At 43.7% G+C, this 16,520-nt stretch overlaps 1 protein-coding gene across 1 annotated transcript in view; it reads right to left on the bottom strand.

The window, feature by feature from the left end:
* Window positions 1-2,331: 2,331 nt before the first annotated feature.
* Mcm6 (minichromosome maintenance complex component 6) overlaps window positions 2,332-16,520 on the bottom strand; it is a 32,101-nt gene continuing 17,912 nt past the window's right edge. The window contains exons 11-17 of the mRNA XM_004668154.2: window positions 15,447-15,602; window positions 13,079-13,207; window positions 10,632-10,793; window positions 9,040-9,175; window positions 7,572-7,727; window positions 4,772-4,911; window positions 2,332-2,800 (exon numbers count right to left, since the gene is read on the bottom strand). Coding sequence (XP_004668211.1) covers window positions 2,684-2,800; window positions 4,772-4,911; window positions 7,572-7,727; window positions 9,040-9,175; window positions 10,632-10,793; window positions 13,079-13,207; window positions 15,447-15,602 — 996 coding nt within the window. The 3' untranslated portion in view covers window positions 2,332-2,683. The remainder of the gene's footprint in view (window positions 2,801-4,771; window positions 4,912-7,571; window positions 7,728-9,039; window positions 9,176-10,631; window positions 10,794-13,078; window positions 13,208-15,446; window positions 15,603-16,520) is intronic.

Below are 16,520 nucleotides of genomic sequence, written 5' to 3'. Positions count from 1 at the left end.
AAGCCCAACAGACTGGCCGCTTTTTTTTTTTTTAAATGCCAGGGCCCCTAGCCACTGCAATCAGACTCTAGACATGTGTGCCTCCTTGTGCACAATGAGCAACCTTGTGTGCTTGCATCACTGTGCATCTGGCTTATGTGATAAGTGAAGTCAAACATTGGTCCTTAGATTTCACAGACAAGGGCCTTAACTGCTAAGCCATCTCTCCAGCCCTATTTTCTTGAGCTTTGGTTTTGCTCTATCACTGAGGCTTGTCTTGGGATTCTGGTCAGAGGCCGTCCTCCAGCCTGAGACAGCTGCAATCAGCCAGGTGCTGACACACCTGGCCGCAGTGCCCACTCGTCACAGAAAACCTTGCTGTAAGCAGGGTGTGGTGGAACACGCCTTTAATCCCAGCAGAAGTAGGAAGCTCACTGTGAGTTCGAGGCCAGCCTACTACATGGTGAATCCCAGATCCTGAGCTACACGGAGACCCTACCTCAAGAGAAAAGAAAGAAAATTTTGCTGTAACTAGTGGCTCTGGCCCCAAGACTGCCATGATGTAAAGGCTGAAGCAGTTACCTTCTGCCACGAGCATGCTGACCTCATCTCAGGTGCTGTTGGTATTAGACGATTGTTCCTAGGGGTGGGGGGTAGAGGGCTGTAAGATGAGCATTGGTGCATACCTTTAATCCCAGCAGTCAGGAGGAGTAGGTAGGGGGATTGCTGTAAATTCAAAGTCAGCCAGAGACTACATAGTGAATTCTAGAGCAAGACCCTACCCTGAAAAACAAAACAGGCTATAAAGTTTGTACCCAGCTTATAATATAAGAAAGAGCATATCAGCTGGGTGTGGTGGCGCACGCCTTTAATCCCAGCACTCGGGAGACAGAGGTAGGAGGATTGCCATGAGTTTGAGGCCACCCTGAGACTCCGTAGTGAATTCCAGGTCACACTGGGCTAGAGTGAGACCCTACCTTGAAAAACCCAAAAAAATAAATAAATAAAAAAAGAAAGAGCGTATCTATGGCCCCCCGAAACTTGGACATAATCTTAAAGAATTATATTACCCTTAGGACACAGATGTAAAAGAAATTATTTAAAAAGGGCTGGAGAGATGGCTTAGTTTAGCCTGTGAAGCCAAAGGACCCACTTAAGCCAGATGTACAAGGTAGCACATGTGTCTGGAGTTCATCTGCACCGGCTAAAGGCCCTGGATAGCCCATTTTCAATCTGTCTCTCTCTCAAACAAATGTAAATTTAAAAATTTTAATAGGATTAAGTTGTCAATAAAATTTTTTTTAAACTGCTGGGCGTGGTGACACCTTTAATCCCACCACTTGGGAGGCAGAAGGAAGATCGCCAAGAGTTCAAGGCCACCCTGAGACTACATAGTGAATTACAGGTCAGCCTGAGCTAGAGTGAGACCCTACTTTGAAAAACAAAAAATAAAATAAAAAACAGCTTATAAACTCAGGCTGACCTGGAATTCATTATGTAGTTAGTCTCAGGGTGACCTTGAGCTCTTGGCGATCTTCCTACCTACCTGTGTCTTCCAAGTGCTGGAATTAAAGGTATGTGCCACCACGCCTGGCTTTAAACTTATTTTTTAAAAAAATATTTATTTGGGGGGGAGGGAGGGAGGGAATGGGCACACTAGGGCCTCCAGTTGCTGCAAACAAACTCCAGACACATGGCATCCTGCGCATGCTGGCTTACATGGGTCCTGGGGAATTGAACCTGGGTCTTTTGGCTTTGCAGGCAAGCGCTTTAACTGCTAAGTCATTTCTCCAGCCCTTTAAACTTATTTTTTATAAACCAAGAATACCCTGGGGGGCTGGATGGATGGCTTAGCAGTTAAGGTATTTGCCTGCATAGCCAAAGGACCCAGGTTTGATTCCCCAGGACCCACATTAGCCAGATGCAAGGGGGGGGGGCACACGCGTCTGGAGTTCATTTGCAGTGCCTGGAGGCCCTGGTGTACCCATTCTCTCTCTCTCATCTTCTGCCAAATAAATAAATTAAAAATAAAATAAAATAATAAAATAAAGCAAGTACACTGGGATCCTGATGTGGTGGTTCATGCCTGCAATTCCAGTACTTGGGAAGCTGAGGCAAGAGGACAGGGACTTCAGCACCAGCATGGGCTGAATGAGACACTGACTTAAATAGTGCCCTCTCTTCCCAAAAAACCAAACCGAACCAACCATTTAAGTTACCCTTAGAAAGTCATCTCCAAGGCCTCTAGGTCTGACTCCCATTCTCTAATTCCAAATCCACACTGTCTTACCCCTTCCTACCCGAGTAAACAGTAAGTAACTGCTCACACGAGAGCAGAAATAAAGCCAGCAGTCAGCCTCAGAACGAGTCATTTTATTTTCATTAATAAAAGCAGTAGCTGACAACTAAAAAAAGCCATGTCTGTGATAAGGCACTCCATCCCACAAGGTAACAGGCCCTTCACCACACAAGGAAACAAGGGCCCTCTTCCCTCAAGAGAGCCCCTGCTTGTATTTCCACTCAATCAGGACAAGTAGCACTCCAAGCCCATACTTAGTAAAAGCTGCAACAAGGACAATTGTGACAGGGCAATCGACTCAGTTCTAGCTCCTTGAAATGATCCCCAACCATCAATCCCAGAGCTCGTCTCTCCAGCAAAGCCCCATCTAGGCTAGAGGTGGGAGCCACAGGTCCTTGGCTTGGCTCAATCTTCAAGCATGTAATTTGGGTTAACGACCAAGTAGGGGTCTTCCTCGTAGCTCTTGCTTTCCTCTGTGGAGCCCTTCAGCCCAGCTTGCGTGAGCTCGATTAGAACATGGTCCTGTGAAACACAAACATTTATCCTCAGGTTTCCAGCAATACAAGGACATACTGATTGATGCACTCCTCCATTCCCACCAAAAGCTCTAGGACAAAGATTACTGTTCAACTACCTTTCTAAGGATGCCGATCGTATCATAGTCACCTCCTTTGAAAATTTAAGAAATGTAACCTCAATGGATATTGTGTTACTTTTTTTTTTTTTGAGATAGGGTGTCACTATATTGCTTTGGAATGTATGCCCAGCCTGATACTGTGATTTATGAGGTCTCCTGACACACAGCAAATGCTTAAAACTTCAAAAAAGAAAAATAATGCTTAGATTTTAAGATCTAATATCTAAGTCTTAATTTTATTTAATACTGTATTTTTGTTGTTATTTGAGGCAAGGTCACACTCTAGCCCAAACTGACCTGGACTATGTAGTCTCAGGCTGTCCTTGATTGAACTCATGGCAATCCTCCTACCTCTGCCTCCCAAGTGCTAGGATTAAAGGCATGTGCCACCATGCCTGGATCATTTTGTTTTACAAGGTAGGGTCTCATTCTGGCTCAGGCTGACCTGGAATCCACTATGTAGTCTCAGGGTGGCCTCAAACTCACAACAATCCTACCTCTGCCTCATAAATGCTGGGATTAAAAGCATGTGCAACTATGCTTGGTTCTTTCCAGCTTTTTTGAGGCAGTCTCACTCTATCACAGTCTGGCCTCAAACTCAAACTCATGGGAAATCCTCCTACCTTAGCCTCCCAAGTACTGGGATTACAAATTGAGCCACCACACCCAGATCCATTGGACTTTTTCACATATCACCCTTTTTTAGAAATAAGATCTCACTATATAGCCTAGACTGGCGTTAGCCACTTGACTGCTGGTGTTTCAGAACCTTGAGTTCCAGGCTAGCCTGGGCTTCAGAGCAAGATTCTGCTTCAAATAGATAAATACATGGTGACTTCAATCACTTCTTACCTGACTAGAGCCACTCAGTGAGGGTAGTGGACAAAGAATAGCACAGAAGATGACCGTGAGGTCTGGCCTAGACCAACTGAACCCAAGTGAGGAACAAGGAGACACATTTTGCTTCTGAACAAATTAAGTGTGGCAAAGTATCAGTCCACCTGAAGTTTGGAGGAGAGGGTGAGCTAGGTGGTGTAAACTTGGTAGTCATCAGCAGACAGGCGGATTCATAAAACTAGATACAACCACTTAGGTACGATATACACATGAACTTAGGGTTGCTGGACGTGGTGGCGCACGACTTTAATCCCAGTACTAAGGAGGAAAAGGTAAGAGGAACATTATGGGCTTAAGGCCACCCCGAGACTCCATAGCGAATTCCAGGTCAGCCTGGGCTATAGTGAAACCCTACCTCAAAAAAAAAAAAAAAAAAAAAAAAGGGCTGGAGAGATGGTTTAGCGCTTGCCTGTGAAGCCTAAGGACCCCGGTTCAAGGCTTGGTTCCCCAGGACCCATGTTAGCCAGATGCACAAGGGGGTGCACACATCTGGAGTTCGTTTGCAGTGGCTGGAGGCCCTGGCATGCCCGTTCTCAATCTCTCTCTCTTCTCTCTCTGTCACTCTCAAATAAATAAATAAAAAATGAACAAAAAATTTTCAAAAAAAAAAGACTCATCAAAGAGCTGTTTGGGATTTTTCAGGAGAACGTGGTGACTGAAACACAAAATTCTACTCTGAGGTTGCAAACAGGGGAGCAACCACTTGGGATTGACATGAATTTGAATAAAACTGCAGGTTGGTGTGGCAAGGCACTTTCAATTCCAGCGGTGGGGGGGGGGGGGAAGAAGTAGGCAGATCACTGAGTTCAAGGTCAGCCTGGGACCCCAAGAGTGAGTTATAGATCTGCCTGGGCTTGAGTGAGACCCTACCTCAAACAAACAAAGCAAAACACAACGCTGACTCAGAGGTAAACACTTACTCCCTTGTGCTGACCCTGCAGCCACATAGCCGTACGTACATAGTGTGTGAGCCGGTGGATGACTTTCTCTATGACCCTCTTCTTATTGATGAGCTCCTCTTCAGAGTCTATTTCTGACTCAATCTCCTTCAAGTACCAGTTTACAAGCTCACTCCTCTTTAGTGCTGACTCATCTTCCTCTGCAATAAAAATACATTTTAAAAGAATTACCTTCTAGAGAATTGCACTGGCAATTTGTGGGTCTGCATACTCAAGAACATACACTGATTAGATAACATTAGCCTGTCACGAAATGCATCTACTGAAGTAAGATTTGTTGTCTTCCAACAAAGGACTAAAATAACCTGTCACATTATATTAAAGCATACCTTGCTTCATCCAAAAGAGAAAAACAAAGCATAAGAAACAAGTTGGGACTCAGTAGTTAAAGGTACTTACTTGCAAACCCTGCCAGTCCAGGTTCGATTCCCCAGTACCCATGTAACACTAGATTCACAAAGTGGTGTATATGTCTAGAGTTTATCTGCAGCATATGGTTGTTTGAATGTATGTCCCCCCATGACTCAGGCGTTAAAATTAAACTTGTAACTTGGATTTGATTGGAGGAGTCACTGAGGAATTAGATCTGTTTCCTGCCTAAAGGTGTGCAAAGCAGACTGAGCTCTTTCTCTGGTGGGCTCCCTGCTTGCTGCTTTTTTTTTTTTTAAATGGGTATGTGTGTTGGTGTTTTGCTTGCTACAGTTTCTTTCTCTGCATGGATTTATGAATGGGAGTCAGCTTCTTCCACCATTAATGGAGTTTGGAATTTGCCCTGGATCTGTAAGCTTGAATAAATCCCGTTTGGCTGGATGGTCATACCAGCATTGTAGAACTATCTACAACACAGCAAGCAGAGACCCTGGCATGCCCAAACTCTCTCTGCTAGGGAAGGAGGGAAGAAAAAAACAAACCAAAAGAAAGAAACAAGTCTCCCAAACCTATCAAGATTTCAAAGTATGGGTGACCTTGACAGGCCCACACTCACTCTTCCCTGAGTGCCTCTATTAACCCTGGCGGTGATGATAGACAAAACTTAAATGTAGCCAGGCGTGGTGGGGCACACCTTTAACCCCAGCACTCAGGAGGCAGAGGCAGGAGGATTGCTGTGAGTTTAAGGCCACCCTGAGACTACGGAGTGAATACCTGGTTAGCCTGGGCTAGAGTGAGACCCTACCTCAAAACAAAAACAAAAAAACCCATCTTAAATGTAACTCACCCTTCCCCCCATAGAAGAGCATGACTTTACAATCTGCCTCTTTCTCTCTCTAATAATTACTTACCTATTGTACTCTTTTTCTATTTTCAAATTTATTATTGTTTGTTAATTTCTTTCTGAGAGAAAGAAGGGCATACCAGGACCTCTTGCCACTATAAACTCCAGAGACATGCATCACTGTGTGTGGATGGCTTGGGCAGGATTGAACCTGGACCAGTAGGCTTCACAGACAAGCACTTTAACTATGAGCAATCTCCTTAGCCCCAATTCTCTATCTTAGCAAAGTCTTTCCACACTAATTTGACTGCCACTTTATAAAGTTCCAAGCAGAACTCTCATCTCACCAGAACTCTCATCTCATAAGCTGGGGTGTGTGTAACACACAGAAATAAAGTATAATAAAAGGGCTGGAAAGATGGCTTAGTGGTTAAGGCACCTGCCTGCGAAGCCTACGAACACAGGTCTGACTCCCTAGAACCCATGTAAGCCAGATGCACATGTCTAGAGTTTGTTTGCAGTGGCTAAAGGCCTTGGTGTGCCCATTTTTTCTCTCTCTTCCTCTCTCAAAGTATAATAAAAAGAAAAACAAGGGCTGGAGACATGGTTCGGCTGTTAAAGGCACTTGCTAGCAAAGCCATTGGCCCAGGTTCACTTCTCCAGGATCCATGTGATGCTAGGTGAATAAGGTGGCACAGGCGTCTGGGATTTGTTTGCAGTGGCAGGAGGCCCTAGCCACACCCCCAACTCTCTTCCCTTCTCTCCCTCCCTACAGATAAAGATAACCTTTTTGCATTTTTTTTTTCTATAAGAGCAAGACAGAATTGGCATGCCAAAGTCTCCAGCTACTGCAATGGAACTGCAGACGCATGTGACGCCTGGTGCTCATGTGAGACCTTACATGCTTGTGCCACCGGTGTGTCTGGCTTACATGGGGCCTAGAAAGTCAAACATGGGTCCTTAGGATTTGCAGGCAAGTGCTTTAACTGCTAAGCCATCTCTCCAGTGCAAATAAATTTTAAAAAATTCTTTATTTATGGGGGGTGAGAATGGGCACATCAGAGCCTCTAGCCACTACAAATGAACTGCAGAGGCATGCACCATCTTGTTTATCTGGCTTGTGGTGGTTTGATTCAGGTGTCCTCCATAAACTTAGGTATTTCAAATGCTAGTTCTCTCAGCTGATGGCAATTGGAAATTAAAGCCTTCTGAAGGTGGTGTATTGTTGGGAGCAGAGAAGTCAACTTGCCTCTAAAATATAAAAACCCTGGGAGTCCATCTATTTTAAATAAAGCCATTATAGTAATTTTTCATACATGTAAAAACATCTATAAGTTATCAGATCTAAAATATCTGCTTCAAAATTACTGAAAAAAAAATGAATTTATAAACCTTTAGCAATGAAATTGTGGGCAATGTATAGGTTATGCCGATTTTCCACAAATTCACTTTGCTAAAAGTGTATCTGTAAGACAGTTAATCAGCTCTTCTGGCATAGAAATACAGTGTTTAGCAATCAGAAGTGGCTTGTGCAGAAACAGAGCTTGTGTAAATGATGGCAATAAACAGCATTAGTCACAGCCTCACCTTCCTCTACCTTTCTGAGGTGCAGCACGACAAGGTTGGAGATCCGGCAGTACTCGGAGAAGCCCAGCCGCAGGGAAGGTTTGGAAATGGCTTCCTGACTCGCAGCTTCACTGTGGCCATTGGTTCCGTTTACAGGGCCGGGACTATCAGCAAGTCCTAGGTGAAAAATCAGCCACCCAATCTGTTGAATGCCTTTAACATCCCTCACCAAGCACTCACACATGTACTACTTCATTCCTTTTTAAATATTTTTATTGACTTGTAAGGGGGAGAGAGAGAGAAGGAGGAGTGGGAGGGAGGGAAAGAACTGGTGCACCAGGGCCTCCAGCCACTGCAAATGACTTCAGATGCATGCATCACTTTGAGCATTTGGCTTTACGTGGGTACTGGGGGATTGAATCCAGGTCATTAGGCTCTGTAGGCAAGTGCCTTAGCCACTGAGCAATTTCTCTGACCCTACATGTACTGTTTAATATCCTTCACCAAAAATTTATATATGCAACTTCTTATGTTTAACATCCCTTTATCAAGCACTGCTTATGCTTAGTATTAATTTCAGAAAAAAAAGCACACAGTTAAACATAATAATATTAAAAAATTCAAAGCAAACCAAGAAAGTGAAGATATTGCCGGGTGTAGTGGTTGCATGCCTAATCCCAGCACTTGGGAGGCAGAGGTAGGAGGACTGCCATGAGTTTAAGGCCACCTTAAGATTACACTTTAAGATTACAGAGTGATTTCCAGGTCAGCCTGGGACAGAGCGAGACCCTATACCCCCCCCCAAAAAAGGCAACTAGAGTGAAATTTTACCTTGAAAAACTAAATGGAAAAAAAAAAAGGGGGGGGAGGACTGTTAGAGATGGAGACAAAGATTTTATGATACCATTTACAGCTAGCTGAGCATGGTGGCACATATCTATAATCTCTATACTGGGGAAGCTGAGACAGAAGGATTGTGAATTTAAGCTAGCCTAGGCTACCTATCTAGTGAGGTCCTATCTCAAAAATTTGCTGTATTACAAGCAAAAATTTAAAATTCTAGTATTTACCTACTCCAGTGTGCTTGAGAAAACTTTTTCAATTCAAGAGCAAAATAGTAACATGGGGCTGGGGAGATGGCTGTTAAGGTGCTTGCCTGCAAAGCCAAAGACTCAGGTTTGATTCCCCAGTATCCACATAAGCCAGATGTATAAGGGGGTGCACCAGTTTGGAGTTTGTTTGTAGTGGCTGAAGGCCTTGGCATGCCAATTCTCTCTTTCTCAAAACACACACATACACACACACACACACACGACAAAGTCAACTATCCCATTCTGATGTGTTTTTTTGTCAGTCTTTTAAGCACAAATACTCTCATCAATTACTTACTTGTTCCTCAGCTTATAAACCAGTACAATTCAATATTCACCTTCCCCTGACACACATGCTTCATAACCATCATGTGTACTTGTACCACAGGGTACCTCACCATTGATGCCGCCTGAGGTCTCATCTGTTTCCATCTGGGTCTCTTCCTCTTGATCTAGGTTGACATCAGGCGTCTCTACACGGATAATTGATTTATTCAGTAACCGAAAAGCCTCCTTCACATGTTTAGGCTGGACCTAAACCAGAAATGATGAATTAGGTTGGTCTCGACATTTTATGTCAAGAAGATCCCCCCCCACCTCCTGTGCTGGGTGTGGTGGTGCATGCCTTTAGTTCCAGTACTTGGGAGACAGATGTAGGAGGACTGCTGTAAATTCGAGGCTAGCCTGAGACTAATTCCAGGTCAGCCTGGGCTAAAGCAAGGACCTACACAAAACAAAACAAAACAAAACAAGGCCAGACATGGTGGCACATGCCTTTAATCCTAGCACTTGGGATGCAGAGGTAGGAAGATCGCCATAAGTTTGAAGCCACCCTGAGATGACTACATAGTGGATTTCAGGTCAGCCTGGACTACAGTGAAGCCCTACCTTGAAAAACAAACCAAAACAAAACAAGCCAGCCAGCAAGCAAAAGAACTAAAGGAAAAAAAAAAAAATTACCCCCTCTGTAAATATACCAGAATAGCTAGTGAATGACAATATCATGTGTTGGCAAGAATACAGAACAAGGGCTGGAGAGATGGCTTAGCTGTTAAGCGCTTGCCTGTGAAGCCTAAGGACCCCAGTTCGAGGCTCAATTCTCCAGGACCCACGTTAGCCAGATGCACAAAGGGGTGCACGCATCTAGAGTTCGTCTGCAGTGGCTGGAGGCCCTGGCGCACCCATTCTCTCTCTCTCTATCTGCCTCTTTCTCTTTCTGTCTGTCACTCTCAAATAAATAAACAAAATAAATAAGTAAATAAATAAAAGAGTTAAAAAAAAAAAGAATACAGAACAAAGCAAATACAATTAAAAATTTTAAAACGTGAGGAGGGGCTGAGATGGCTCTAAAGGCATTTTCTTGCAGAGCTGCTGATCTGGCTGAAATCCACTTCAGCCACCCACATAAAACAAGATGGGCATTTGCAGTGGTAAGAGACTCTCATGCATGTGTGCACCATAGTAACGTGCAATAAACAAAAATAATTTTAAAAAAAGAAAAAAGAAAAAGCAGGCCAGGGAGAAGGCTCAGTGGTTGAAGGTGCCTTCTCACAAAACCTGATGGCCTGGGTTTCGTTCCTCAGTGCACACGTAAAGCCAGAGGCACAAAGTGGCGTGTGAGTCTGGAGTTTATTTTACAGTGGCTCAAGCTCATTCTCAAATAAATATGCTTCTCAAGTGCTGGACTTACAGGCATGTGTCATCACACATTGTCTGGAAAGTTTTACTAAGTACATGCTTAAGTAAGGTTCAAAAATCCCACTAATTATGTATTCACAGAAATGTGCAACTGAAATATGTCTTTCCTGAATAAGTGATTATTTACCTCCACAGGCCCTCTGTAACCTGTGATATCTATTAATCTAACCACTTAACTCAGTAAGTACTGACCAGCAATCTTCTTAAAGTGAAACGTTAGGGTCGTTTATTATCCAGTGAGCATTCACTGTGAAGCACACTGCAGGCCACCCCCGCGGCTCTCACACCTCACCTCATCGCAGCAGTGCATTCGGGCCATGGCTTCAGAGAGGCGGATCATGCTCTCGAGCTGCCGCACTGTGATCCTCCACGAGGACCGGGCCACTCCAGACCCGTCCCTCTGGCGGAGGCGCGTATACTGCTCCACAATGAAGTCCTCCGACTCCTTGGAGATCTGTTTCAAAACCACAGTGCAGTCAGAGGAGAGCTTGACAAGAGCTGATTAGACTTAAGTTTAAGAGGAAGGCAGATAAGGACCCTGGTTCGAGGCTCGGTTCCCCAGGTCCCACGTTAGCCAGATGCACAAGGGGGCGCACGCGTCTGGAGTTCGTTTGCAGAGGCTGGAAGCCCTGGCGCGCCCATTCTCTCTCTCCCTGTCTTTCTCTCTGTGTCTATCGCTCTCAAAGAAATAAATAAATTAAAAAAAAGAAAAAAGGAAAAAAAAAGAGGAAGGCAGAGGGAGGAAGCATTTGGGGGAATTGAGAGGGCTGAAACTTTGAAGCCATGGACAATGAATTCCTACAGAAATACCCTTTGAAAGAAAAGGATACTAGGGAAGCTAATGAGTTTCATGTATCGAAGAAAATGATCATTTCTAAATGATGCTTAACAAGCTTAAGCTGTAAAACAGAGTGTAGTGCTCTCTACACCTTAAAATGTCAAAGCTCATTAGACATATCAACACTCAGTATTCTTGAGGCTCAGTTAATTAAGTCACGTTGTCCAGGGGGGGAAACATCAGCATATGCATATAGCTATTTCAATAAACTTTATCTACCTAAAAGACCTTCGGGTTTTCAGAGCAAGGAACTCAGTACATCAAGGAAGCATGTCAAGGCCACAGAGGGACCAGTATGCATCCCACTAAACACATGCCTTTTGTAAGGAAGCCACTCACAGTCCTTAGCTCATGACTGAACCTCTTCTGGGACACTGAGAAATTGCCCATCACCATGTGCAAGCTAGTGAAGGAGACGGATACCTAAGAGCTCAAAAGCCAAGGAAGACAACAATGTAAAACACTAAGAACAAAGATACATATTGTGGAGGAAGTTTTAAACCTAAGTACCCAGTTGAGAATCCTGATCCTATGCAGATTCACCCACCTACATTAAGTACAGTAAAACAAAAATCCAGGAACCCACTGGTTTTGTCAGGGAAAGGCTGAGTTAGACTCAGACAACCATTAAGATGCTCACTAATAATGGCTGAAAAACAAAACAGAACAAAAAGTAGCAGTTGAAATGGAATGTTCTTTTTCTTTTAAAGACTTTTCTATAAAAATCCCTTCCTGTCACTGTCCCTCACTCCCTTTCACTTCTTTCTAATAATACTGGGACTCAAATCCAGGGCTTTGCACAGGCCAGATAAAGGCTCTATGACTCAGTTACATCCCTAGTTCTCCTATAAAAATTAGCATCTAACAAATGAATGGAACTATTCAAATTAAAGAAAAAAAAAAGCCAGATGCCTTTAATCCCAGCACTCAGAGGTAGAAGGATTACTGTGAGTTCAAGGACACCCTGAGCCTACATAGTGAATTCCAGGTCAGGGACCCTATCTTCAAAAAACAAAGAAACAAACAAAATCTTCTCTGAAGAAACAAATCCTGTTCAAAAAATCCTCCAGGGCTGGAGAAATGGCTTAGCGGTTAATGCACTTGCCTACAAAGCCAAAGGACCCAAGGTTGATTCCCCAGGACTCACATAAGTCAGATACGAAAGGTGGTGCATGAATCTGGAGTTTCATTTACAGTGGCTGGAGACCCTGGCATGCGCAGTCTTTTTCTCTCTGACTCTCTCTCAAATAAATTAAAAAAACTGAAATACCCCCCCCCAAAAAAAACAGGGCTGGAGAGATGGCTTTGCAATTAAGTGCTTGCCTGTGAAGCTTAAGGACCCCGGTTTGAGGCTCAATTCCCCAGGATCCACGTTAGCCAGATGCACAAGGGGGCACATGCATCTGGAGTTCGTTTGTAGTGGCTGGAAGTCCTGGCATGCCCATTCTCTCTCTCTGCCTCTTTCTCTCTCTGTCACTCTCAAACAAACAAACAAATAAAAAACCCTTCAAACAGGGCTGGCAGATGGATCAGCAGTTAAAGGTGCTTGCTTGCAAACCTTAATGGCCTGGGTTGGATTCCTTAGTACTCACGTAGAGGCAGATGCAAAAGGTGGTGCATGTGTCTGGTATTGGTTTGCAGGGGCAAGAACTTTGGTGAGCCCATGCTATTTCTCAAAAACAAGTACAGCTAGGTATGGTGTCATGTTCGCATAAACCCAGCACTGGGAGGCTGAAGCAAGATGAATGCAAGTTTGAGGGCAGCCTGGGATAGTTATCAAGACCTTGTCTCAAAACAACAAAACCAAACACAGGTTCAATTATTTCTCACATGACTCATGTATTTAAATCTAACTTTAACATGCACAGTATGTCTTATCTCAGTACAGAAGGGCAGATTACCTTGGGTTTAAACTGTCGTGCAAAAAGAAGATAGCGCCTGATATCATCAAGAGAATAAACACGATCGATCGACTCCTCGATTCTTGAATGCAAGTCTACTATACGCCTTGCAATAGCATAATCTGTAACCTAATTCAAAATGAGAAAACCACCTTAGTCAGGGCAATATCTACCCAGATGATCCCAAGCAATAAGAAATGATTAATAGGTAGAAATAACCTCTAAGCTGGGTGTGGTGGCACATGCCCATAACCCACTTGGGAGTTGAGGCCAGCCTATAATATAGGAGATCGTATGTCAAAAAAACAAAAAACAAATAAACAAAAGATGATATGCCCCTGAAAAAATTAGTAGGCACCATTTTTTTTTTTCTAAGGAAAATTTGATATCAGTTTGACTTACAATAAAATCCAGAGCTGGGTATGGTGGCCCATGCCTTTAATCCCAGCACTCGGGAGGCAGAGATAGGAGGATTGCTATGAGTTCGAGGCCACCCTGACATTAAGGTCAGCCTAGAGTGAGATCTTACCTCAAAAAACCAAAATAAATAAAATCAAACTTTTAAGTGGCTACCTTTGCCCCACTCTAAAAATAACCTCATTTGACAAGAAAACAGAAGGGGGACTACTTGGAACGAGGAAAGGAACCAGCCAGTAGGCTGGGATGGGGGCAGGGAGATGACAAGTTAAACATAAAGCACAATGATCCTTATATAAGAAAATACCAGGGAAACCTGTTATTTCTTAATGTTAGCTTTTATAGGGCCCTTGTTACAGGTGAAATCTGCTATTTTAGGTATGTCTAGAAGTATTAACTCATGTTATCACACAAAAGCCTTTTTAGTAGATAGTAACCTCATTTTGTACATAAGCAAACTGAGGTCCAAAAAGGTTGTAATTTGCCCAAGGCCTCAGTAAACAGCAGCAACAGGATCTGAGGTGTCTAGCTTCAGTCTGTCCTCTATTAGCCACCACATTATGGAGACAATCCAGAATTCCAATTGGCAGAAACTGTAGACACAGGCAGCTAATGGACAAATGTTACTGTGTGAATCAGGTAAGGCTATCTAAGTGCTTCATATACTATTTCTTCCAACTCTTGTTCTATGCATTGAAGTATTTCTTGCAATGTCTTAAATTATTTCTAATTAAAAAGTTTGAGCCGGGCGTGGTGGCGCACGCCTTTAATCCTAGCACTTGGGAGGCAGAGGTAGGAGGATCACTGTGAGTTCAAGGCCACCCTGAGACTACAGAGTTAATTCCAGGTCAGCCTGGACCAGAATGAGACCCTACCTCGAAAAACAAAAAGTTTGACGGAGCTGGGTGTGGTGGCACACACCTTTAGTCCCAGCCCTTGGGAGGCAGAGGTAGGATGATCGCTGTGAATTCGAGGCCACCCTGCGATGACATAGTGAAGTCTAGGTCAGCCTGGGCTAGTGAGACCCTACCTTGGAAAACAAAAACAAATAAGCAAAAACCAAAAAGTCTGATGTTCATACCTTGATCTCCTTTGAATCAAGAGCAAACAGATGTATGGACATCAGACAATTCCTAACCCTCTTGAAATTAAGTATGTTTGAGAAGGGGAAACAAAGCCCTGCAAGGTCTCTGCACCGCTCAGCTCAGCCCACAGGAGAGCTGGGCGCACACAGTGCTGCCACTGTGGTTCAGCATTCGTGAACCAGGTAGCTGATGTTGACCATTTAAGTCTAAGGACAAATAACTTCAGGATTTCTCCATCACCTTTTGGGGAACAGGGTTTGCTAGGGATTCCACTCAGTTTTAAACTATCACACAATCTGGTAGAACATTATACAAATGACAATTTGATGGGAATAAACAGGAAGACAAATGACTTATAATTAGAAAAAAGAACATTTCGTTGCCATCTTACTTCTTTTCCAGGCAGCTGAATAAACCAAACCAAATCAACAAAACAAAGCCTTTTTGACAGAAATTTTGGAGAAGCTCGGTGTGGTAGCTCATGTCTGTAATCCCAGCATTTGGAACTGGGGAGAAAGAATGCAAGTTTGAGGCCAGCCTGGGCTACCTAATGAGCCCCTGAAACAAACACCAGAAAACAACAGCATTAACAAGAACAAAGATCTGGATGCTCTCTTTAGCTCTAGCATTTTAGGACACCGAGGCAGGATGACTGAGAGTTCAAGGCCAGCCTGGGCCACATAATGAGACCCTGTCTTAATCAACAAATGAAATGACTTTATTTTGCACTTGTGTCACCTGAGGACCATTCAAGTCACTGCACACACTTGTTCCAGCTGCTTAGCAGCTGCCTCCCAGCTTCACCTCACCCAGGAACGTAAAAATGAAATTAAGAATGGAAACAGTACAGCAGGTCACATGGTTACCTCATTGCACTCATCCACCAGGATAAAGAAGAGGTCAAATCGGGACATGATAGGAGCCGATAGATTGATGTTCTGTTTCAGTGACTTTGATCTGTCATAATGTCCACTGACTGGGTTTGCTGCTGCCAAAATGGACGTCCTGGCATTCAGAGTAGCCTGACCAGAAAAGAAAGAATGGTGAGGCCTAGAAAGAACCCTGAACTAGTCAACAAAGAAAAAGCTCAATCACACAACTAAACAAAAGCAAAAAAAGAGAATCATTTTCATCTACTGGCTCATCACAGCTCGAGTCTGATGACACAGTGCAGGCTCTCCTACACAGGGCAGGTGTGGGGTTTACATCCTGAATCCATCACCTGGCTAGCTCACCTTACAGCCAAGAACAGGACATATGACCAGGACATCTACCACAATACTGTTTGTAATACAAAAGATTGGACATGACCCAAATGTTACTCTTGAGCATCTTAAGCACTAAACAATGGTATATACAATTGAGCATCGTGAACATAAGAAGTGAAAGTTGATCTAGTATGTGCTGTATACCAAGATTAACAAATAAAAGTACTAAGTCAATAAGGAAGGAACTGAATGTACTTGCTTATTTATGTATAAAATATTCCTGGAAGAGACATGTACCTGAGTATCCACTGTGCTAAGAATGCAAAAAAAATTTCATTTTATTTTATTTATTTTATTTAATTTTATTTTTCGAGGTAAGGTCTTGCTTTAGCCTGGGCTGACCTGGAATTCACTATGTAGTTTCAGGGTGGCCTCGAACTCACAGCTATCCTCTTACCTCTGCCTACCGAGTTTTGGGATTAAAGGCGTGTGCCATCATGCCAAAGAGTGATAGATTAAGGTAGTTAAGATACAATGCGGGCTGGAGAGATGGCTTAGTGGTTAACTGCTTGCCTGTGAAGCCTAAGGACCCCGGTTCAAGGCTCGATTCCCCAGGACCCACGTTAGCCAGATGCACAAGGGGGCGCACGCGTCTGGAGTTCGTTTGCAGTGACTGGAGGCCCTGGCGTGCCCATACTCTCTCTCTCTCTCTCCCTCCCCCTCTTTCTCTCC

This window comes from Jaculus jaculus, chromosome 5 (assembly GCF_020740685.1).
Source record: "Jaculus jaculus isolate mJacJac1 chromosome 5, mJacJac1.mat.Y.cur, whole genome shotgun sequence".
Classification (NCBI taxonomy): domain Eukaryota; kingdom Metazoa; phylum Chordata; class Mammalia; order Rodentia; family Dipodidae; genus Jaculus; species Jaculus jaculus.
This window is presented reverse-complemented; position numbering and strand designations above follow the sequence as displayed.